At 45.5% G+C, this 24,397-nt stretch overlaps 9 protein-coding genes across 9 annotated transcripts; 4 read left to right on the top strand and 5 right to left on the bottom strand.

Moving 5' to 3' along the window:
- Positions 1–51: 51 nt before the first annotated feature.
- C8R40DRAFT_123435 (methylenetetrahydrofolate reductase-domain-containing protein) lies at positions 52–2,499 on the top strand. The gene is made up of 10 exons (XM_046233359.1): positions 52–184; positions 240–443; positions 493–538; positions 585–707; positions 763–918; positions 970–1,094; positions 1,150–1,614; positions 1,670–2,041; positions 2,096–2,215; positions 2,269–2,499. Exons 1-10 carry the CDS (start codon positions 101–103, stop codon positions 2,431–2,433), a joined length of 1,860 nt encoding a protein of 619 aa, XP_046087343.1. The 5' UTR covers positions 52–100; the 3' UTR covers positions 2,434–2,499.
- On the bottom strand, positions 2,194–3,199 carry C8R40DRAFT_1099065 (uncharacterized protein; the record flags this gene model as incomplete). The annotated part of the gene is made up of 5 exons (XM_046227840.1): positions 2,194–2,216; positions 2,270–2,559; positions 2,620–2,894; positions 2,922–2,976; positions 3,150–3,199. 3 exons carry the CDS (start codon positions 3,197–3,199, stop codon positions 2,631–2,633), a joined length of 369 nt encoding a protein of 122 aa, XP_046087342.1. The 3' UTR covers positions 2,194–2,216; positions 2,270–2,559; positions 2,620–2,630.
- A 181-nt stretch (positions 3,200–3,380) lies between these two features.
- C8R40DRAFT_1169372 (uncharacterized protein) lies at positions 3,381–4,054 on the bottom strand (the record flags this gene model as incomplete). Its single annotated transcript, XM_046231362.1, has 2 exons — positions 3,381–3,725; positions 3,902–4,054. The coding sequence occupies 2 exons, from the start codon at positions 4,052–4,054 to the stop codon at positions 3,381–3,383; spliced, it is 498 nt and encodes a 165-aa protein (XP_046087341.1).
- Positions 4,055–7,068: 3,014 nt separating this feature from the next.
- On the bottom strand, positions 7,069–7,710 carry C8R40DRAFT_1000323 (uncharacterized protein; the record flags this gene model as incomplete). The annotated part of the gene is given in 3 exon segments (XM_046222745.1): positions 7,069–7,313; positions 7,332–7,425; positions 7,486–7,710. Coding segments are annotated over 3 exon segments (564 nt in total), but the record flags the coding sequence as incomplete, so codon positions are not given.
- Positions 7,711–8,600: 890 nt separating this feature from the next.
- C8R40DRAFT_1020964 (uncharacterized protein) lies at positions 8,601–9,386 on the bottom strand (the record flags this gene model as incomplete). The annotated part of the gene is made up of 2 exons (XM_046223006.1): positions 8,601–9,019; positions 9,074–9,386. Coding segments are annotated over 2 exons (732 nt in total), but the record flags the coding sequence as incomplete, so codon positions are not given.
- Positions 9,387–11,382: 1,996 nt separating this feature from the next.
- On the top strand, positions 11,383–11,547 carry C8R40DRAFT_1000692 (uncharacterized protein; the record flags this gene model as incomplete). Its single annotated transcript, XM_046222748.1, has 1 exon — positions 11,383–11,547. A coding segment is annotated over one exon (165 nt), but the record flags the coding sequence as incomplete, so codon positions are not given.
- Positions 11,548–12,519: 972 nt separating this feature from the next.
- On the top strand, positions 12,520–12,845 carry C8R40DRAFT_1042822 (PIN domain-like protein; the record flags this gene model as incomplete). Its single annotated transcript, XM_046224114.1, has 2 exons — positions 12,520–12,669; positions 12,717–12,845. Coding segments are annotated over 2 exons (279 nt in total), but the record flags the coding sequence as incomplete, so codon positions are not given.
- Positions 12,846–15,997: 3,152 nt separating this feature from the next.
- C8R40DRAFT_1042541 (uncharacterized protein) lies at positions 15,998–16,564 on the bottom strand (the record flags this gene model as incomplete). Its single annotated transcript, XM_046224090.1, has 2 exons — positions 15,998–16,062; positions 16,114–16,564. Coding segments are annotated over 2 exons (516 nt in total), but the record flags the coding sequence as incomplete, so codon positions are not given.
- A 910-nt stretch (positions 16,565–17,474) lies between these two features.
- C8R40DRAFT_123312 (uncharacterized protein) lies at positions 17,475–18,295 on the top strand. The gene is made up of 3 exons (XM_046233327.1): positions 17,475–17,634; positions 17,681–18,080; positions 18,137–18,295. Exons 2-3 carry the CDS (start codon positions 17,761–17,763, stop codon positions 18,216–18,218), a joined length of 402 nt encoding a protein of 133 aa, XP_046087335.1. The 5' UTR covers positions 17,475–17,634; positions 17,681–17,760; the 3' UTR covers positions 18,219–18,295.
- The last annotated feature ends 6,102 nt before the right edge of the window (positions 18,296–24,397 follow it).

Raw genomic sequence — 24,397 nt, 5'->3', positions numbered from 1 at the left:
GTGGACCCGGATCGGGGATACCGGTTGATCCCACGTGGCACTCCCTTAACTTTTTGAAGTACGTACAAGCTTAAGGCTGCAACCTCAAGGATCCATAACCATGAAGCTCACAGATAAAATTTTGGCTTACAATTCTCCACATCCCTTCTATACTTTCGAATTTTTTCCTCCTCGGACCGATCAAGTGCTTTGCCCCTGTACCATCCACTTCGAACATAATTGACTTCTTATGTTCTCAGGGATTCGAAAATCTTCTGCCTCGTATCGTGAGGATGTCAAACCTCAATCCGCTGGCAGTTAGCGTGACTTGGGGCGCAGGGGGAAATACGAAAGACACCAGCTTAAATCTTGCCGAGCTCACGCAGTCTGAGTATCGCCAAGATACGATCCTACATTTGACATGCACTAACATGGAGAAAGGAAAGGTAGACGAGGCTTTACGAGTAAGTCTTGATCTTCTACTTAATATTCTCGCTAACCTCACCCTATCAGGCTGCCAAAGAATGTGGGATACAGAACATACTTGCATTACGTGGGGGTACGTCGTTTATGCTGCTTACGCTGCCAACTCTTATCCTTCCTAGATCCACCAAGAGGGAAGGAAGAATGGATAGCCATTGATCCAAGATTCCAGCATGCCCTGGATTTAGTCACATACATCAGATCGCATCCAGATTTCTCTTCCTATTTCTGCATCGGTGTCGCTGGTACGTTTACCTAACACGAGTGTGGTTCGCAATAATCATATTTTTTGATTAATAGCATACCCCGAAGGTCATCCAGACCATCTGGTTGATGAAGAGACAGAGCTGAGTTTATTGAAGGAAAAAGTTGATGCAGGAGCCGACTTCATCATCACTCAACTGTTTTATGATGAGGACCAGTTCATTTCTTGGTTCAGAAAGGTTCGAGAGAAAGGTCTGCGGCTTGTTCATCCTTTTTTTGCCTTCGCTTAACAAGACTTTGTAGGAATAACGTTGCCCATAATTCCTGGACTCATGCCCATCCAGACTTATCAATCTTTCGTTCGACTGACGAAACTGACTGGTTCAAAGGTTCCTGCACAAGTCATGTCCGATGTCGATGCTATCAAAGTATCTCCCCGTGTCCCCACCCTCTTCGCGCTTCTTACGACGATATCCTTTGCAGCACAATGACCAACTAGTCAAAAACTACGGCGTTGAATTGGCTGTAAAAATGATTCGTCGGATCACGACAGAGACTGACGTCTCCGGAGTTCACTTCTGTACCCTCAACCTTGAGAAAAGTGTTCAGCGTGTACTCGAATCCCTCCGTTGGATCGGGTACTCACCCCAAATAGTACCGAACAAACTTATCGAGGTGAGTTTGCTGACTCTAAACCTACTCGGTTTGCTGACCCTTTACTTCAAGGAACCTACAACTGAAAATCTCCCCTCTGGAACTATAACACCAGTTTCCGCTGCTAACGTCGCCACCCTTGGGCTGTACAATATGCCTCCAACAGAGACAGAAGTTGGTAGTGGGGAGCTCAACAAAGCCGATTCATGGGACGACTTTCCTAACGGTCGGTGGGGTGACTCTAAGAGTCCTGCTTATGGCGTACAAGGTCCTTGGGGCAATAATGATGCTATTGTGAGCATGACAACGTGGCACCTATCAATATAAGGCTTAATCGTGATTTATACAGAACCAAGTTACAATTTCGCACTGGGGAAATCCGCAATCCCTAGACGACCTCACTGCATTGTTCCTCAAATATCTCCATTCAGACATTGACACTACTCCGTTTTCTTCTGATCCTATTTTGGATGAATCGAAACTCATCCTTCCTCACCTTCGTAAACTCACCGAACGTGGTTGGTGGACAGTTGGTTCTCAGCCTGCTGTCGACGGCATTGATTCTTCGGATCCTGTCGTCGGCTGGGGACCAAGAAATGGTTATGTATTTCAAAAATCATTTGTTGAGTTCTTTTGTACGGAGGAAGATGTGAATATGATTGAAAAGAAGGTCGCAGAGAAAGGTGATGGATGGGTCCATTATTACGCTGCTAACTCTAAAGTGAGGCTTTTATGTTTCGTTTATCCTTGATATGACGTTGAATGTTGCCTCGAGGGTGATTGTAGAACAAACGTCCCTGACGATGGAAGGAACGCTGTGACCTGGGGCGTCTTTTCGGGACAGGAACTCATTCAAACAACGATTATTGAACGCCAGTCGTTCTTGGCTTGGAAAGTTAGTTCCTTATGTCTCGAGGTCCCGTCCTTTCTGTTGACACAATCCCGTAGGAGGAAGCATTCTCAATTTGGTTAGATTGGGCCTCGTTCTATCGCCCAGACTCACCCGAACGCAAGTTACTTGAGAACGTGCATAACGAGCGTTTTCTGGTAAACATAATTCACCACGATTTTAAGGTCGAGGAAGCGCTCTGGACCTTTATCTTCGATGCGTAAATGACATTGATTTGTTAATCGCTTGTGCGCAGACCACCCATGAAGAATCACACACTACTCGTAGCTTTCTCTTATCTCTTGAAGTCTCGTTCTCTTTCTTCTGGAACCCACATTTCTCATAGAAAGCTTTATTCAAAATAACACGTCAGGATGCCCGCCTGGAAAGAAAATGAGTAAAACACGCACGTATATTCTCGTTATTGCAATTCAAAATCGTTGTAACATCCACTGTTCGCGCTAATTCCAGTCAACATCTGAATGATCCTCAACTCCAACTTTTTACCCTGCTGGCGCTTATGAACTGCGGTATCTTCGATGTGCCCGACGTTGCCTAGCCCGCGGAGGAATTTGGGCTCAATGAAGACACAGCCGAGGGAGACAATTTGGTCAGTTTGCTTAGAAACAATGACAATGGGGTAGTATGTTTTGGAAGAAGCGCGCATAAAATGGAATTGGGCTAGCTAGATCGACTGGCCTGAGTCGGAGACAACGGTGAGGACGGAGAGCACGGCGAGTTGGACACGGTGGTAGTCTGTTGAACGGCTGTTGAAGCTAATGGGCGAAGCTGTATAAAAAGCAGTAGTATTGATCAGTCGACTCCTGCGTGGACATCTGGATGGAGTTGGGCCTTGGCCTAGTCCGGGATGAGGTCTGCAGAAAAAGATAGGAATCGTGGTGAGGATACGTAACGGCGGGAGAAACGTGGAGGAATATACTGAGTAAGAAAATTCAGTATTGGACCACGAGGAGACAAAGCAAGGAACATACCACTAGATCCAACGAACAACCTATCCCCTCTCATCCAGCTCAAGAACCTCCCAACACCAAATTGCATACCCAAGGCGCCGAATGAATACCGAATCCATATCGGGCATTGCTAACAACGCCAATGATGGCAGATACAAAGCTACTATGAGGTGGAGTTGACGACGCCGACGACGATTCGGTCAAAGCTTCTCAGACGCCGTCCAGCGTCCCATCGCTTTGTACGCATCTGGCGGTGTCGAGCCTGAACCCAGTGGGGGCGATGAAGATGTGTCGCTCCTCATGATTCCCTCGATGTCAACATCCACCACGACTACTCTGACACCACGCATCATCTCTCCGGAATTTCCCATACTCGCCGCTACCCTGATTTCCTTCCTCAACACCTTGGCAGCTCGAAGTGTTCCTACTTCACGCATACTTTGAAGGTCACTAAATGCCAACCCGACCCGAGTTTTGACAGCTGGTAGACCGTGTGGGTTACGAAGAAGAGGAAGGAGGGGCTGGATGATTTGGAGAGGCGTGAGCTGGGTTTGGGTTTTGTAAGGAAGGTAATGTGTCGACAAGAGATATGTGCTCAAATGGAGCAGAGGGGTACAGAGAAGTAGGCGGTAGAGTGAGTAGGGGAATTATAGAATGGATATAAGGATGAGAAGTCAAAGCATAAGGATCACCAGCGGCGTTGATTGGGAAGTGTACCAACAATCCACGGATGATTCTCTACCCAATCTCTAGACTTTTCTTCCCAGCTCATTGGTGGCGGAGGAGGAGGCGGTGGTGGAGTTTCGAAATCACCTAGTCCAGGAATTCGCTTTCGTACACTCATCGTAGCGTCGTTGATAGGAGCGAATTGCATAGGCGAAGTAGGAGTATGTAACTTCTCTCTGAGTATAGACCATGTAGTCACGCCCGGATGACAGGCCCGGGTGAATTTGATCGGATTTGGACGATGCACTTTTGGCCGAGATCTGCATTGTCCCTTTCAATTACCATCACGTTACTCTTTATTTCGTTCTCACCATGGGTTGGCCGTTTGTCTGCCCGTCGTTTCGCCTATCCCTCTCAATCTATTTACCTCCGTTCCCACTACTAACACTCGGCGTCGTCCCTGGCAGTTCGATCGACAATGGCGCTGCTGCCGCCGGCTATCTCTCTGTCCCGCTCCTCGTCTCCGCTCTCGACGACCTCGACCCCGAATCACTCACTCTTTTTTACGGCGTCGTGAACGCTCAGGCCGTCGCTCTCTCACTACTCACAATCAGAACACAGCAAATTGTTGACGCGATGGATGTTGACAAACTCGGCAATTCGGGCGAGGCTCAGAGTATTGAAAACGAAGAAGAACTCCAAGTCGTCTATCCGGCAGACCCTCAACCCGCTGATACGCTTGTGCTTCCAGGAAAGCACGAGAATGGTATATACTATGCTATATATACAAATATGTCCGTATCCTCTCTCCTTAATCTCTGAAACTTCCAGCTTACATACTATCCTTCCCCTTCTCCAGCAACCGGTTGACAGGTCCAGGACTGAAAGAACTCTGCAAGCAGTATTGTCTCTCGACCACAGGCAATAAGAAAATTTTGAAGGAGAGGATAGCAGGGTTCAGCCAGGATAAGAGTCGATGGCAACAGTATGTTTTTGCTAACTGTTCACTCACTTCCTACAGCTGAGCCATCTCCATTCCAGCCTCCTTCCCAATGCTCGACGTGCTCATCGTGGTGTTCGTGACGGCGGTATCACGAAGAACAGGCCTCAGCCAAATGCAAGCCCCGCGAAAGTCAAGAAGCTCAAGCCCTCGGTCCTGCGACGAAACGAGTTGATGGGCCTCCCCTTGCACACTCCGCTCGGTGCCCAGCTCTTTGCCTCGGAACGCTCGAAGGATATGCGAACTCTAGAGGAGAAGAACTCGCTTCTGCGTTTGGTATGTTATCTGTTCTTCGTAGATCTAAGCTGATGCAGTTGTCAGGCAAAGGAGTTCGATGATGCTCATCCCTTCATCCCCCGTGAGGAGCTTGCCCGCAGAAAGAAAATTAGAGAGGAGGAACAGGCTAAGGAGAAAGCGAATAGCAAGGTGTGTATCATGGGCTTTTTTTTCATTCCGCCTCTAATGTTATTCCTTCAGGTAGCGGTAGCAGAGAACTTGCGTTCAATGTCTGAGCAAATTGCTACCCTTACGGCTACCATCCAGATACTCAGCGGGCTTTCAGTACCTCCCAAACCCCCATACTCAACGCTTGCAACACTGGCTCCGTTCCCGGTATCCTCATCAAGAAGTAATTCATTCAGTTTCCTCCACAACATTTTGCTCACTTAACTTCTCACAGGTCTACCTCCGAATTCTCTCCAAGCTGGGCTGACGCCAAGCCATACGATTCACCACCATGGCTCTTCTCCCACAACCGGTGAGTACCCTGATCCCTGATCACAGCTCATCCATCTAAGCTTCCTGTCTAGGTATTTCAAGTGTCCAAGCTGGCTGCTTCACCCCGAGCCAGTTACTGGTCCCTCCTGTCCTTCCGCATGTGTCCGCCCCAAGCCCGTTCGGCCTCTCACAGAATTTCAGCAATGGGGCTGTAGTGCCACCACCGATTGTAAATGCAGGCGCTGCTTCATCTATGCAGAAAGAGAGGTCTGATGAGGTTACGATTGGGCATGGGCAAGTAATTTATTACAAATATAGGGAGGTTCGTGAGCCCCGCCAGATTTCATTTGTCACCGACATCGCTCGGCTAGACCGTGTCTGGGATGATGAGCAGCCCAATTGGGACCCCGTTGACTGCGGTAGCCTGCTGGAAATCAACGGTGCTCCTATTGCTCTTAAATACTGGAAGCAAGTCTTCAGTCGCAAGAATGACGGCGCCTGGTCATGGTTGAAAAGACTCTGGGTCGAATGGAAGGTGGGAATCGTCTATATACAGCAGCTCTTTGTTTACGATTTTTTCTAGTATGTCGCGGAGCGTTATCGGTCTAGCAGCTCCGAGCAGTTCTGGCAAGAGTTCTCCTCCAGTACGGGTGATCGATTCCACTGGAAAGCCATCACTAATCGACTTCGCGACCTTCGGAGTGAGCACGATCAGCAGTTAGTTGATCAGGCCAAGGCTGAATATGGTGATAATTTCTCAAAGGTCTTTGTCAATAACCGTGGTAATGTACTTACTGATAAACCTACAATCGCTCGACACTACCGCATTGAGTTAGCAAAGCGTTCTATATAAACCTTTCCTTCTTTGCTATAATTTAGTATATCAACAGCTTTATGTATACGGTTGTTAATTTGGTTATAATGAAATAATCTATTTTTCAAGCACAATGGCATGTGCGATTACAAGTAGGACAGGCAGTAGTAGGTGCACGGTTCATGTTGAAAAAATCATCACGATCAACATGAGGATTGTCATTCCATGAAATAAGGTATTTCACGATAGTCAGATGTGTGAATTCCTGACTCCATCCTCCCCACTCACAGATCTGACGCAAAGGCCAGCGGCGTTCTACAGAAAGCCACTGGCACCCACCACGTCGGAACGAGTGTGTTCCATAGGGAACAAAGTCAACACCTACATCAAGAAGATTGTTCCGAAACATCTCAAGAAATTGTTCTGAGGTCTAAAGCACTGTTGAGCAAAAGCAAAGGGAGAGAATATTACACAAGATCATACCATGGGCTCATTTTCCTCAGCAAGGCGATCATTGGCTCGAATCTTGCGAAAAAGGTACCCTTCTTTCAAACCTGATACAAGGATCCATTTGACAAAAGCCCGTACAACACATAAATGTTGATATTCCTCGGGCAACTCGTACCAGACAAAAGGCTTGATATCTGAAGTGATTGACGTCAGTATACAAACTACGCAACCCCTGTTGCCACTCACCTCCAAACTGACTAGTTTTCCGAAAGGGGAGACGAAGCGTGAGCTTAGTCTGACCAGTTATAGGGTTCTTTTCGAACGTTATGTCTTGCAACTGAATTTTGAGCATTTCGTCGACACGGAGTAACCCACAGAATGCAAAGTTATATCCACAATTCATCATCAAACGTGCACGCGGGCGCAAGTGTCCTTTAGCAGTAGGACTCGAAGAGGGTTGTGGCTGAAGGTTGAAATAAAAAAGGTCTTTGAGTAAGCCCTAACGTAGATATTGAGCTTTACTGAAAGAGCTAAAGAGCCAAAGCATACATACAGATGTGACTGCTCGAGCACTTGTGGGCGTATCACCACTCTGTGTCTACAAATATACATCAGTCAGATGCAATTTGTATCAAAGCTTGTTAAAGTTGTAACATACCTTGCGACGACGAAGACTAAGCATGTAGGTGGAGACAGTCTCAGAGACTGATGGATTACCTAGTGTCTTTCCAGAAATTTCACTGCGGTGCCAGGCTTGCATGCCTAAACCATGGACTCTGCCAAATCCAAAGGTCGCAGCAGCACGCATCTTCTGGGCATGCGTATATGTTGACCGTTCCCTTGTGGTCGGAATTGCTTTACCATCCAGGTCAATAATATCACAACTAGGAAACGGTTCAGAGACTAATATATGAAATGATTGAGTTACCTACGAATCCATTATCCAAGCCACTAGATATACTGCTGCTTGAGGATGAGGTTTATTGCAGAAGAATTGGGTTCCTTTAGTTATCATTTGTCGATCAACAAGGAATGTGTTACATTGCTTCATCAACCTTGAGTGAATGATTTGCCTTAGCAAGATATGCAGATCTAGCACTTAACAGTACCCACCGGAGATATTCTTGCGATGTTTTTTCAGATACGCCTTTTGAAACCTCCCGAATTGCATCGCTGAGCCCAGACAGGTCGACCTCAACTTGGTCATGACTTTCTTCCAGATCGTCCAAAATATCTGCAGGACTCAAGTGCTGTTCTTCGGTAATGACTTTGAGCAACCCAGAGTATGAGCTGTTGGTGGAGATGTCGATGGTCATCGAGGTTGAACTTGAGGGAGGAATGAATCAAGCCCCTATTAGCAACAAACTGCGCTTCTGTTTATGCAGTGCAGGTACTGGGCTGGTAAGAGAGCAGCCAAGGGGGTTTAATACAACGTCTAACAAGCCTCCAGGAAACCTGGAGGCCAACTCGAGGGAATACTCATCTAAAAAAACATGGGGAAACATGCAGATATATTACGAACATCAATCAAAATACAATTATATTACTTCAACAGCAACGGGCGCGTTTAGATGGTTGTAATACTGGAGGCTCCTCAAGGTCCGAAAGATCACTGACTTCATCCAGGCCAGCGGCAGTACGAACCGTACCCCTCCAATCGCCCCTGCAAATGTCTGCCCATCGCGTGAACTTCTGCAGGCCTAATTTCCATCGCGATGCCCTCGATGCTTCCCGTTCAGTGCGTTCTGCTGCAGTAACCTTTGCTAAAATTGACTTGTCTGACTGAAATCCGTTGTCGCGCCATCGGAAAAGACCACCAGAAGAGTACTGTATCATGGCGTAGCGGGTCTCGTGTGCTTGGATGGGAATGGTAGAATGTGTGATAAGTGCAGAGGGAAAGAGGATCGTGGAACCAGGAGGAAAGCGAACTATGAGCCCAAGATCCCAGAGCACAAGGTGCCCACCTTTGTCGGGGTCGAAGGGTCCCATGTTGGTATCAGCGCACCAGCTGGAGGCGCGGTTGTCAGGGTCCATGTGAGGTGGAGAAAATGAGCGGGGTCCCAGGTTGAAAGTAGTTGCAGCAAACGCGGTGTTTCGGAAGTTAGCTCGTAGCTCAGGTTGCTTGCGTTGGATTTCCTCGTTTGTATCCCTATATTCAACATAGTTCTTGTGGCAGAATGTGTTGAAGAGGGCTAGGAAGAGTTTTGTTAGTATTCAAACTACTGAGAAAAGGAGAAACTGCGCACCGTTTTGAAAGCCTGAGATACGCCGAATTGCATCGTTTTGAAGAAGCTCTTGCATGGCGTTCTGATTCGCTCTGCCGGAAACTTTGTAGTTCTGCGGTTTGCGCCGCCCATTGCCATAACCGTATCCAACCGTCCGCGAGGCGAAATCTCCACGCCGACCATGTTTTTGTGTTTCAGTGAAGGTACTCGAGTCATGGCAAAGCATAGCAGCAGCAGTAGCATCAGCTTCCACCGCCCGCCATGCTTCCCCTTTGGACCCATGAGGAACACCGCCAAGGACTGCAATAATTCGGTCATGGGTGTCGACAAGTGCTACGCAGCTCCTGAACAGAGAGAAGTTAGTTATTAAACTCATAGTTGAAGGAAATGGTACACGCACTGCCCGTCCCATCGAAGAAGCTTCAAACCGTTCAGCGAGCTCAGGACTTCGAGATCTTTCCAAACCCTTTGAAGCCCAGGGGAGAGCTTCTTGCGAGGGTTAGCATTCCAGCCGCTCGATGAGACTGGGAGAGTGGAAGCATCGAAGTCTTCAAGCTCAAGGGGCAGAGCTCCTTTAGCTAGTTCGACAACAAAGGGCTTTATGCCCCTGCTCGCAACGCGTTTGACAGCTTCAGCGGCGCGTTTTTTGCGTGAACGTTTTGTAAGCTTTGCGTATTTCTTGTTGTTCCGGGACATTGAGGGAGAGTTGTTGGAAGGATCGATGGCAAAGACTGATTCTGCGCAGGCTTCTTGTTTAACTTCCTCGTTCACGCCCTCATCCTCATCCTCAAACTCTATCTCTCCGTCGTCTAAGAATTCCCCAGCATCTTCGGCAGCCATGCGCGCGTTGTTGTCGGCCTCAAGAGCAGAAGATAGGTCGAAGGAGGGGAATTTTATGCGAGCAGTGGGAACGGTGTTATCTGTGAGCAAAGGCAAGTTTGAGCCGCGTCGATTCAAAAGGTCAGGGGCAAGGGGTTTTCGTTTCAGCTGGCGGCGCGTTTACGCGTAGACCAGATCGAATTTTCGAATTTTCAGCCAACAGAGCCTTGCCTAGATGATGGGCTGGGCGTCCGTTGGCTGGAAGATTCGGACTGGGGGGAGAATAGATGGGTATGGGTATGAGAGAAGATGCTCACCTAAATCAGAGCCCATTTTGTAAGAAAGTTGGCGGCGATGGGAGGAGCAAGGAAGATGAGGGAACATCAACAGAAACGCGTGACGGCGGCTGTGAATGGTTTAAGCGCGCGCTCTGTCGTGGCTGTGATTTCCGTTCAAGCGCGCGCTGCGTTTCTTTCAATTCCGTTTCAGCTGTTATTCTACGTTCTTCCGAGCTGCCCCAATTGCACTTCTACTTCCAAGCACATCTTGAGAACTCCCTGTGCCCAGAACAATCTTGGTAATGCCAGGCCTTCTCAAACGTATATTCTAGCTCATTTACACCTTCCTCTTATTAGCACCATTTCTCCTTCGGGTTCTGTCTCTCCTCGGCCAAACCTGCTTCATAATCCTCCGTTTTCTTCTGCGACTTCTTTACCAATGTCCGCTTTCTCTGCAATGCGATTCGGAGCCATCCAAACAACGCCCACAATCAACACCACAGCCACCTAGAGACGCCCAACCCCGCGACAAGAATAAGTTCGCTTTAGGCCTTGTCGGTGCGCAGACTCTTTTTCATCGCTTTATATCAGCCTCATAGGTCATCAGATCAAGCAGTAAAATCTTTATGCGAAATATGGCGTCCTCAGGACATCCCTCCAGTTTTCCTTACCACTTCCCGTGCTGCCGTTCCCGCAACGGGTCCACCAATCAATCAGTCAATCTCGAAGAGAAATTGTCATATTCAATCCCAACCCGTTCAAACGCCACCTCCATCTTTATTTGCCACAGGTATCCATACCGAATGCGAGTCCCTTCCCGGCACCAGCAATCTCGTGCCCATGAAGGGCTTTGTCCACGAAGTCCTTCGACGTTCCAGAACTTCTGGAAGCGTTCTTCAGACGGCGCTTTGTTATCTGGAAGCCATTCGGCCCCGAATTTCGGAAATAGCTCAATCGGGCGACTCCTTCAAGGGCGAAACGGAATTGGCTGACCAGATTACTGTAGCTTCCGAAGACGAACTCGCGCGTGAAGCCGAGCTTTGCATTGGAACGGACACAATACTTATAAATGAATCAGATGATTCAATGGACCCCATCCGAATTACAGATTCCTATTCTGGCTCTACCGCTGTATCCAGTGGAATCATGGAAGATGCCGAATCCACTCTCAAAAAGAGCAAAGGACCATTTTCGGCGCTTGTGCCCCTCCCCAATCTTCCTTCACCATTACTGTGCCCACGTCGAGCTTTCTTAGCATCACTTATCCTTGCGTCGAAGTTCACGCAAGATAAGTGTTACTCTAATAGAGCGTGGGCCAAGCTATCTGGCCTTCCACCAAGAGAAATCGGTCGTTGCGAGCGTGCTCTCGGTGATGCGTTAGATTGGCGTCTCTGGGTGGGCAAATCATCCCCACAACCTCAAGCTACGCCTATCACATCTCCGCCGAGTTCGTCGAACTCGCGCCCGTTGGCTCGTAGTCGAAGCGAAAGTTTGATTCCCTGCAACCCCACAGATTCTGGAGGATTCCTTTCTGGCTCTGATAAGAGACCTATCTCTCCTATCACGAGCAATTGTGGTCGTCCTCGAGAATCGAATAATGCTGAATCCAGTCGCAGCATTGGGTTGCGTCGAGCTGTTACATTGCCTGCTGAAGCATTTGCTTTTAATGACGATAGTAATAGGCAGTTTACGGTTTCTCGTGATCGTACAGAGCCTTTGTCTGATGATTGGATGGCCCAAACGCCTTGCTGCTTCAAAAAGAAGAGCATAGCTACAAGGGATAGGCATACTACTATGGTTGCTCTGTCTACTGGTGGGAATGGTGTGGTTTTGAGGATGGATCTGGTCCCCCTCTTTCTTTAGTTCTCTCCATATGTATTTTCCTCCATGTCCTTCTGCTAAACGAAATCCTGACATGTACTTATGTACTTAATGCAACAAATGCTTGGCCGGCCCGGTCTTTTACAACCCTTTATGAATAGGAGTAGTCTACCGACGTCGCTCTAACCCATCATAAGCATGGGCATTCAAAATCTTTGGCCTGTAAGTCACCACCTTATTGCTTGCTATTTTACTCATTATATGTCCTATATAGTTAGTGGATGAAACTGGATTTACCTGCAAGCTCAGAAACTTTGTCACGGAGCATGGATTCATTCGAGACCACCATCGTTCTCGTACAGTTGTTATTGGAGTTGATATCAGGTATGTCTTGACAAAGCCAATTACTCAGTATCTCACCATCATGCCCTTGACCTACGTAGTTCATTTTTGGATGGCTTCCGCGCTTCGGATAGGATCGCCCATGCTAATCACCGCCTTCATACATCCGACTCGACCCTCACACAATTTTTCAAGCTATTGTGTGGTTTGTCAAAGGCCGGCGCCCACTGCATCTTTGTTTATGACGGTGATGGACGCCCACTCGTTAAACGGGGATCTCAAGTTGTTTTGCGTGAATCAGACCACTACAAGCATTCGCGAAAATTGATAAAGCATTTTGGCTATTACAGTCATACAGTAAGTGTTTCTATCTAGTCTTTGTGAGACTTACCTTACAAAGACAGGCCCCAGGTGAAGCGGAAGCAGAGCTTTCAGATATGTATGAACGGGGTATCATCGATATTGTACTTTCCAAAGACAGCGATGTTTTCCCCCTTGGGGTTGGAACTATAATGAAACTCATTGTCCCGTAAACAGCTGCTCCTTCGCATTCAATATATATAGCTGACATTCAAATAGAAAGGAGCCAAGAAATCTTTGGGGAGATTTGGATGTCCGTGTTTACCACGCTCAATCCACAGGCTACTCTCAGGGAGGCTTTATTCTGATTGCTTTATTGCTTCAGAATGATTTTGGTAGCGGCGTCAATGGTATAGGCCACCATACTGCTCGTGGCCTTGCTCAGAGTGGATTTGGGGATGACCTTCTCAACGCCTACCGGTTGTTTTTTAACCTGCCGCAACAGCTCTCTGAAGCATTCCGCAAACTGAATAGCGATATGACATATGAAATCCGGCACAACAAACGGGGTAAAATGGGCTTATGCAGCCCTTTTCGGGCGGATATCCTCCGGGACTCTCAATTTCCTACCCTCAAAGACGTTGATGTCATGAATGCGTTTCTCAAACCATTAACAAGCTCTTCACCTGGGTTTGATCCTGTTCCAGTCTCTTTAAGCCTACCTACACTCCCTGATATCACCGGAATTTCCGGATTTTGTGCCGAGCACTTCGCCTGGTCTCCGATCCTCACCCTGAAGCATTTTCACACTCATCTCTGGCCTGGTATTGTGATACGAATGCTTTCCTCCGTATGTACAATTGGACTATCTTCGCATATAATGCTAACAGTTTTTTCTTAGAAATATATAGCTTATAACGTACAGAAGGCGGAATGCCTCGTTCCCCGCTTGCAGAGTCAACCTCAGACAGACAGCACGGGGAAATCATATATGCCTACTCTATCAACTATTGTCATGAACCCCAAGGCCCTGGATCTCCGAGCAAAGCATGTCAATGAGAGCATTCCCATTACTTTCGATACTGCCTTTTTCGTTCGACTTACTGGTCTCTCCTCCTCAACTATTCAATCCACTCGTAGAGTCGATGTTCCGGTTCCCATGCTTGCAGTGGCTACAAATCAAACAAACAAGGTCGATCGTTTAAGTGAATTACTCGGTTAGTCTCCCGTTTTGTACTTCGTTCCACCATTCACCTTTGAATTTGCAGGCTCGCATCCAAGTTCCGATATCTCTGTCCGGATTAAACGCCGTAATGATCTAGGTTTGAATAACGGAGCATCGAGTGAGCACTAAAATCTCTCACATCTCCTTCAAACAACTGACCATGCTGCATAGGTAGCTCGCAATTGCATGTGTCCATAAACACACCCAAACCAAAGGACACTCTGGCCTCTGTAGATGGGAGTAGCAAGTATACTCAGTCCAGCATTAAATATTTAGGTCTCGTTGAGCTTACTGATAGTAGTGAAGATGAGCTTGTATAAAAATTGTACTGTGGTTATTTATTAGCGTTGTAAAATATAATGTAAAGTTCACTATATCGTTGTACAGAGTCAATGCTCTGTAGAGATTGAGTCAGACGGGCAGAAGGTACAAAGAATAGAATGGTTTGCAATGGCGGTAAGTATTCTGATATCTCCGTGGACATGGTCTTTTTTACCTGCCCACTAAACTTCGCAACTTTTATGGGGGGGAGAAAAAGCTAGAAAGACAAGATTGCTGCATAATAAGACGATGGCACAGAGATTAGACAGACGATGCACATAATGTAGCTTAATATACTAGAATATACTTGGTCCGACACTTTGACATATACTAGTAGATCCTTGAATTACTTGTTCAATAGACAACATGTTCTGTTGCTCACCGTTGCTCACCGTCTTTCATGGCTCTCTAAGGCCTTGGGTATGAAATTTACTAGTAGTAGTATGCGGATAATCAATTCTAACATCCAGCTTGTAAGCTTACTCTGGGGAATAGGTGCGCATTGCATATACATTGCCTCTAGCTCCTGCACAGACTATTTGGACTATGTACAAATGTTATTCAGTTGGTATGTTGGAAAACTTCCAAAAATCAGACAGCGGATCGCCATCTTTCAATGTAAATTATGTTTGGTAACCTCCGAAGTTTACATGTAAGCTGACAACTCGGTTGAATTCGAATACAGCCAACATCTAAGCAGTGGCCTGACGTCTCCAACTATCATACATACACCATATACAATTTCGCGACGCGTTTTCTATTACATTCATACCAACTACACCCCTTCACCCCCTCACAAGTCTCCTCACCGTCTGCTCACAAGGCATACTCTCACACTGCTCTCGCATCTTCCAATACTGTCTCCTCACGCTCTCACTTCATCAAATTCTTCATTGTTCCGTACATAACCATCTGCTAACAATTCAACAAAGCAAAGATCATGGAATCTCAACTGTGAGTTCTCAGCTCATTTTCAACTCGTTTTCAGCTCTTTCCACAACGTTATGCCTCATTTTCAGCTCTTTCCGCTCTTTCCACAACATCCTGCCTCTGGCATCCTCTGTCCCCTCTCACTTATGTTCATGTTTGACTCAAGGTTTTGCTCCCGCCGCCGTCGATTGCCCGCTCGTTGGCCGGAGCGCGTGGATCCGTCGGGTCGATGGAATGACAGGTCCCTGACGGGGACACTGCATTACATCAGGTCACATCTCGTTATGATCCGTTACGAGATGTGACCCGCATGGTCTTTCCTGTTGGTCTCAATTGCACATCCGTCGTAAAATACAAGTTACTCGATACGCAATATCACGCCGGCTGCAAGAGCGGTTTTTCCAGAGCGGCAGCAAAGGTCGCGAAAGTCACACAGCCACCAAGGGTTTCATGATCGAAATCCAATGGTAGTAAGGCACCTGTCCTACGCGCAAAAAATTCATCATCCTCGTGCCTCGTCCGCTTAGAAAGGCCTTCGGTGAACAATTGACAGAGGAGGGTTAACCAGAAGTCAAAGCATTCAAAGGCAGGTTTTTGCGGAGGAAATCCCTTGATGGTGAGAACATTGCTCTTGGCGTCCTGCAGCGCTACCATCCCGAGATCAATCCAGGTCCCAAGTGTGGAACCCGGAGCAGAAGTATCGCACGTGAGGAATGCGAGGACGTATAGAAACGATTCGAGATCGTGTCGGTAGAAGTGCCTCGGGGGAGGATGCTCCAGGAGATCCCTCGCCATGAATGGTGTTGTGCCTGTGCGCTGCTTGGAGATCGAAGGCACGCTGCCGTCGTGAAAAGCGGCAAGATCAAAATCATTCAAGACCCCGTACAACTTTCCGTCAATCCTGTGGAACATCAGATTGCTGATACTGACGTCGCGGTGCATGATTTTGGGCCTTTCATACAGCCAACGATAGCCTGCACCCACTAAATAAGATCGCAAAGAGGATGAGGAAAAGGCCAACGCACACTCAAAAATCTGCTTGAACGCTCCGGCGAGCTCGGTCGCGTCGGTCAAGTCCGTGATTGGGTGAAGTTCTTCTTGAACTACAATCCGAAGAACGTGTTCTTCATATGCGTCCTTGATATTGGCAAGCAGAAATTTCTGGCATTGCGGGGTTTGTTTGGGGAATTCTTGATAGTGATATATGTTAGGTAGATGATGACGCATACTAGGTCGATTCGCATCGGCATGTTCCGCTGCTTTCTTCACGATGTAACCCTCCTCCTTTCGCGTCGTCGCAACCCAGCTCCACTTCACGACCACGCGCTTGCCCACGAAGTTGGGAAGAGGACTACCGACCACCTTGGCACCCACAACAACAGTGCCGCGCCCAATGATCCCGTGCGCCCGGAAGATAACATTGCCCAACTGGAGTTGCCACCCTTCGGATAAAGTGAGGACGTAGCCAAAATACATCGCCTTGTAATCGTCAGAAAAGGCGGCGACTTTCGGTGCCTTGAGTAGCGTTGAGGCGGGGTCACCCCACTGAGTAGGAATGAGGTTTCCGAAGCCAAAAAGGATGGTGAGGAAGCTCGTGGCTGAGATTTAAGGACGAGCGAACGATCGTAGTACAGCAATTCGAGGGAATTGCGCGAGACGAGCACTGCGATCACATGGCTGCGAAGGCCACCGTTCGATAGAAGCTCCAGTGCGTAGCTCGCGCATTGAATCTTATTGTATGAGTCAAAAACATGATCGAGTCAAAAGAACCGAACCGAACCTTGGTATCAACATTTTCCCAGTATCCTCACTCGGTCGCTTGTTTCCAGCCAACAAGTGGGCCTTTTATCTTTCGTTATTCTTGATATGACGTTGAGTGTTGTCTCGAGGGTGATTGTAGAACAAACGTCCCTGACGATGGAAGGAACGCTGTGACCTGGGGCGTCTTTTCGGGACAGGAACTCATTCAAACAACGATTATTGAACGCCAGTCGTTCTTGGCTTGGAAAGTTAGTTCCCTACGTCTCGAGGTCCCGTCCTTTCTGTTGACACAATCCCGTAGGAGGAAGCATTCTCAACTATTCTCAATCTGGTTAGATTGAGCCTCGTTTTATCGCCCAGACTCACCGAAAAGCAAGTTACTTGAGAGCGGAGTACATATCAGATTGGTATTATCCGATACCATCAAGAACACTTGCTAAAGAAGATCAATACTTCAATGTAGGAGAAATTAGTTCAACCATACCTTATATATAAGGATGTAGTTTTGAGCCAATTGTTTTTTTGACCCTTTTTGCAGGACCTGAGCCGTGATTTCCTTTTTGAGTCCAGACAAGGTCCCGAGGTATCATGCTGCTCTCTTGCCCCCTGGTAATTCTTCTTCTGAGGATCTCCCTCCTTGCCTAGACCATGTGGGCCGTCTGCTTCACTGGAAAGAGTTTGTCCTTTACCTGAAATTGCTGAGAGCACCTCGGAGAAAGGACAGGCGGTGGAGCTGCAGAAGTACCCCCATGTCTTCCACGTACCTCGTCCTATCTTGCTCCGAGGTAGGTCCCGTTTTTTTTGCTCTAAGGTCGCACTCACCTTGGCTAGATAAACCAAATCCCTATATACAGCTTAGCCAAAGTACTTCTCGCTCCCACTTCTTCCAATCCACCAGAAAGTTCTTTGAAATGTGCTTTAGTCATTCCTCTGGCTACCACCGCTATCATGCTGCTGGTATTAGCCGCAGCTCCAGCATGCCTCCCTTCTCTACCTCACTGCCCTCTCAGTCTGGGTCAAGGCCTTTGTTTTCTCATTCTGGAAGCCCCACTCCATTGCGCCATGCTCCTCCTTCTTACAACCCCAACAAGGTTCTTAACGACCAACTGAACTCCTGGGACCCAGACTCTGTGGTCTCAAAGTTCTATGCGGATCAGGCCAAGTTCTTCAATGATCAAAAACTTTTGGTCTCTTTCGATCGTGAGACCAAGACCTATCAGCTGTGGAATGCGTAAGTTCAAGCCAGTTTAGTCAAAGTAAACAACGCACAGTCTAATTTGCTCCTAGCCCATCTTATGGTTTCCGCAAGTTATCTATTGCTTTGCAAAACAGCTTGCTTACCGGTCCCTTGTCACCACGCCAGCAATGATCATCGAGACCTGGATTTTTGTAAACAGGTGCTTATTCCCTGCCACGAGTCCAATCCAAAGGTTTTGGAAGGAGTAAAGGGGTATTTCATGTGCTTGACTCATGCTTGCATTGCCCGTTAAGTCTATAGTTCCCGTGGTGGTGTGGGTACCAAATTAACCTTCAATCCTTTGTTTACAGAGCCAGTCAACCTTTTTAACGAGAGGAAGAGGACTCTGAAGGCTCATCAAGAAGAGGAAAACAAGGGAGAGTACCAAGGAGAAGAGGATGAGGATGACAAGCATGAGATTGCTGACCTTTTGCGAGGCTCCGGAACACCTGGTCAGAGCATCACTGCTTCTCACTTGTTGCATTCTTTTGAGAGGGACCGTGATGAAGACATAGTGACTGGTGAGGTTTTTCTTTATTTCTGGGATGGGTTCCTACTTAAATTTTCCAACATAGCAGATGAAGATGCGGCCTGTCCCGAAGTGGCAAAGGTGGAGTGACTAAGACTAAGCAGAGCGGCGAGGCAGAGCAACTGAGCGAGGTGTTACGATCACTTCTTTTTCATCTTATCTTTCTCCTTGTCCCTTGTCTTATCTTTTATCTTTTGTCTTATCTTCTATCTCCCTTATCCTATATCTTGTCTTATCTTGTCACCTGACCTATTATTCATGCTTACTGATACAACATGCGCTTTTCATTTACTTATATTAAACACAGCAGTCTCACAACACGTATACAGCATGGCGATCAAGCTTTCATTACTTACACATTGCTTTACTTATGTTCTACTCATGTTTACCACTAACCCAGGGCGTTGGGCATTACTAGGGCAGAGGGTTGTTCACTAGTATATAGGCTGTAGCTACTTGCTGTATTTCCTTAGCTTTGATCTCGTCTATTCTACCTGGTTTAGCCCAGAACTCTGCTTACTTCCTTTATCGCTTCACTACTTGAGGTTTTCTTGAGTGTGACACCTGGTGACACCTGTTACTAGAACCAGTCGCTGACACGAGGCAGCAAGGCAGAGCAACTAAGCAGAATGGAGGCAGGCTGGTCCCAGATAATGACAGAGTTATATTGAGTATAGTAATCATAGGTAGTAGTAAGTAAACACATACCTGGTCCCAGATAATGACAGAGAGGTCAAGATAAGGGACCAGGCTGTGGAGGGTTGGCTATATATACATAATCCGATGACACGCCTAAATTTTGGCTAGACGTCTATGCTGTGAATTGTGACATTTTCACGTATAGATTTGTATCGAGAGGACTGTAATTGAGACCCAGATTGACAGTCAAAGTCAATACTGAATCAGTCTAATAAGTTGAAGGGACCATATACCCATACTACCACAAGTGGTTAGTTTACCCATCCCCGATACTACCTTCGGATAGCAGTCTACCTGTTTGTCAAGCAGGATAATACCAGACTTGGACTACATCCGAAGGATGACCATTCACGTATGACATACCAAGGGTATTCTTATTGGACCTTACACTGGCAGGAGTTTGGAAGAACTTACTCAAGTGACCATGAGCCAAGGATTGACTCGAAATGACTTTCTAGAACTCAGGAATTATCAAATACTCCTTCTAGAACGAGATCATGCATTAATCTAAAAGACTGCGATTTAGTCTAATAGACCAATCAAGTTGCATGTCTGAGGAAAATGACTAGAAGAACGATCGAAATACTGCGAGGCTCCGAAGACATATCAAATGAATGTCAAAGAGTCCTGACGTAGAAGATATTGAAGAATGCAATTAAATGAATACTATGCGTAACTCCCTTGATAGAGTATAGGCACAATGGGTGTCTGTTGAAAGAGAGAAACAATTAGTTTAATCCAGATGAATCAGATTGATAGGATTAGAATCAAGGAGAGCTGATTTGCCTCCGGACGAGGTGACAAACGATTGAAGTAAGTGTTAAACAGCAATGACAGTTGAACACCATTCGAGTCATTCTCTAAAACAATTAAATTAAATGAATAACGAAGTACCTACCTATGTTTGGAGGTGTACTTGAATCTTGGAACCATTGCGGACCAAATAAGGACATGAAGATTCAAATTAAATAGTATCTGACCGATTGTAGAAGTTTCCTTGCGGTTCCGAACATTTATTGTATTAAATTAATTGTACTGTGCGACTCTATATTCTGTATGTATAAATAGCGATCCAAGGTATCTGGAATACAAGTGATTTTGGGATGACGTTGCAGTATCTGGAGCCCACCGCGAGGGGTGGTTTTGAAGCTACAATTAGCTTGATAAATTAAATTGAACGTTTGTTTGGATTATATTCGATTATTTGGTAGAAGTGTGTTGATCTTTGTGATACCATTTCTGTGAACTGTCAACATTAGTTCATCAGGAAAACCGCGTACTTCGAAGAATTCAGAGAAAGCAGGAGTATTGACACCGGAAGAATATCGTAAAGCAGGAGTTGTATTTGGGAGATCTACGTTCGGCACATCAGCTCGAACATCCCTATTAAATCCTACGAACGAATCCAGTCGTCCATCCTCTTCTCAAATACCGACAGAAGAATTGCGTGGAAGTTCTGTTTCTAGAGGAACAGGATCATCTATATCTCGAGGAAGACTTACATCTTTGCCGAGGAATTTGAAGAAATCTAATCTCGATCTGAAAAGAAAGAGAAAAGGAATTAATCCGATTGATATTGAAGAAGATATAATTGAATTGATTGCTCCAGAGTCAATTTCAACATCTTCTACGTCGATTGAATCAACTAGGTTGATAGATACGTTACATCAGACTATCTCTCAAACAAGTAATATGATTGAACCAGTCAAAATGACTACCAATAATTATGGAATGCCTGCGTTGTCAGCTGAAGCTAAGGATGAGATTGATAAAGCCAGTGCGAAACTTCCAAGAAAGTATAAGACAGCACCATTATTCGATATAACTGATCCAAGTCAAATGATACCATGGTTTGAAGCTACTGAAAGCATATTTGAACATGGAGGAATTACATCTGACGAGGCTAAAGTGAGATTAGCTTTAGAATGGACGTCTTATAAAACGAGACAAGCATTAAGAGTCTTTGATTCGGTGAAGAAACCGAATTGGGATCAATTTAAAAAGGATCTAAAGAATATGTTTCCGCAATCTGTAGGAGACGAAAGAGGATCTAGATTATTGCTTGAACAATTGGTCCATCAATTTAATCCAATTGATGCAGGTGAACAGGAGAAGATGAGAATCTTCAGACTCCTCTTCTATGCTGAAATGAAAAAGCTGATGGATGAACCGAAAATGATCACAAATAGTGATGCAGTGAGATTGTTCTTGGCACCTATGACTCCCGAAGTAAGGAGAGGCGTGCTAGAAACAGTTGTGAAAGATGTATCAGTTACTTCTATGTCAGATAGACGAAAGGAAGACCCTTTCAAGATTGACGAAGTAATGAATGCGGCCGAGAAGTATATGATTGGGAGTTCATTTGATAACTACTATCAAACACTTTCCATTGCTTCTTCGAGCCCACCAATTAATAACCCTAATTCATTTAGTAGGGGACACATTAATTTACCGTTTGCTGCAGATGTTCCCAAGACAGATAGGAACTATCTTCAAGCATTGAAACCCAAAGTAGAAGACGAATTTAAGGATCTTCTGGGAATTAAATTAGAAAGTTTGATTCCAAGGGAATTGACGGAGGAACAACAGCAAATGGTTGCGTTGAATAAAGACCTCATGGAGGCAAACATGAAAGAAATTAGAGCTGTGAAGTCATTACAGTCGCACTTCAAAGAAGGAGCAGACATTATGATGCAGTTAACAGCAGTAATGGCACAGATGGCCAAAGAAAATGCTAAAGGAAAGATTAATTCGATACCACCGAGTGGTCCCTCGAATCAATCTAATAGATTTGAAAGAAATACGACACCGAGAAGTTCGAATGGAACTCAGTGGGCATGTTTCTTGTGCAAGTCGACAGATCATTTTATGAATGATTGTCCACACTTGCTGGAATTTACGAAAAGAGGTTGGATGATGCCTGAAGGAGGTGACTCGAAGTGTTACAAATTAAGAGACAACGCTAGAATGCCTCGAGACGATCCGAATATACCTCGATACAAGAAAATTGAACAAATGGCGAAAGACTTAGGATGGGATCATGCTGAATCCTATTTTGCAAACATGGAAGATGACGAAGATGATAAAGTCATGGATCAGCAGATGAATCCTAACGTCAATCTAGCTGTTTGGATGACAAGAATAGAGGAACTATCAGATAGACTTGGGAATTTAGAAGCACACCGAGAAGATGATGTCCGGGTGTTCAACCAAGATAGTTCAAATGGAAAAAAATAAGTACTCCAATGAAGGAGCAGGATCGGTCCATGAGAACTTTAAGATCCAATGCTGTAGCTCCGGAGGAAAGTGAGAAAGCAAAACGAAATCAATTTAATGAAAATACGAAACGATTAGTATTTGATGGGGTGCATATACCCAAGAAACCAGGTTTAATACCAAAGAAATTGGTTGAAACGACCAATGGAAATCAGAAAACAGTGAGATTTGAGGCTCCAAAGTCCATAGATCGGCCTTTGAAGAAGCCTTCAGTCACGATTGAAGATGTTAATGAATCTGATGACGAAGATGCTATTAAATTAATTCCTTCGTCAAGACCAACGAATCAAATTAATAGCGAACATAGACCATATGATCATGTTCAACCTAGGACGTATCGTCCTATTCAAATTAATACACCTACGAAGGTACCAAGAGACCAGACGAATCAAATTGATAGTCATGGATATACTCCAGCCTATAAAATTAGGAATGAAGTCTCGAGACCAGGTGTAGAAGAAGATATAGCAAAGAAGATATTCGATGCTAAAGTGGATTTGAGTACAGAAGAATTAGCAGCTTTATCACCTGCTATCAGAAAGATTATTATGCGCAAGATACGCAATAGAAGAGTCCGTCCAAGGACTAAAACGAATAACTACGTATCAACTTTATCCGAAGATGGAGAAACTGAAATTTTGGACGATCCATCTAGGGTACAGATGATTGATACATGTATTAGAATTGAAGGTCTTTGGCAGGATCAGGCAGATATGTTTGAAGTCCTGACTGAAAGTCATAATGACATTCCTGTGGGATCTATAGTGCAGAAAGACATTGTGGAAAGTTTTCTACGAGACCTTTCCATTGATGATGAACGAAGGAACATTGCCATAGTTGCTAATCAAAGCGTGACATATGAAGACCATAGTGATCATCCAGTGGTAGTAGCGAATCAATCAAATGGATTACGTGCTGTTACTCCTGAAATCAATAATAAAGATGAAGAGATTGAAAGTGTATTGGACCAAGGTTCACAGATTGTTGTGATAGACCGATTGATAGCTATAGGTCTAGGAATTACTTGGGATCCAGAATTCACGATCAGAATGCAAGATGCAAGTGGAAAATTAAACCAAACTCTTGGTTTAGCGAGAAATATTCCGTTTAGAATTTGGTGAAGTTACGGTGTACTTACAACTACACGTACAGAATAAAGCACCATTTCAAGTGTTATTAGGGAGACCTTTTGACGTCTTGGTGGAAAGTGAAATTAAGACCTTTGGAAACGGAGATTCCGAGATAACAATCAGCGATCCGAACTCACACAAGAGGGTTACTGTAGGAACCTATCCTCGTGGCCAGAAAGGTCGAAATATTCAAATTAATACCTCACGATATAATGAACCAAAGAATGTTACACCTGATAATGAAAAATCGACAGGTGAAAATGATTCAAAGGGAAATTTTCATTCCTCGATGAGTTGAGTAGCGACCAAGGAGAGGATGAATACGCTATAAGCTTCCACTTTGATGAACAGCAAAACATCGTATTAGATGGATACAAACGATGTGAACAAGAAACATTCTCTAAGAAGGAGCTTTCTGAAGCATATGTTCTTGCATCTAGGGAACATTTGAAGTCTCAAGATGATCAAGCTGAAGAAATAATTGATTGTTACCTTAATCAAAAGACGATTGGGGATAAACAAGTATTCTGTGTATGGAGAGATGGTGTTTTAGGCGAATTTAACGATCAATTGAATAATGACCAATTCAATTTAAATCCTATAAAGTCGTTCTTCCTTCAAAATGGAAGGATCAAGCCTAAACCCGTACGAAAGAAAGTTCAGAAGAGGCGATTTGT

Source organism: Lentinula edodes (genome assembly GCF_021015755.1).
Source record: "Lentinula edodes strain Le(Bin) 0899 ss11 chromosome Unknown C8R40scaffold_13, whole genome shotgun sequence".
Taxonomy (NCBI): domain Eukaryota; kingdom Fungi; phylum Basidiomycota; class Agaricomycetes; order Agaricales; family Omphalotaceae; genus Lentinula; species Lentinula edodes.
The sequence above is the reverse complement of the archived record's forward strand: the minus strand, read 5'-3'. Positions and strand labels throughout refer to the sequence as shown.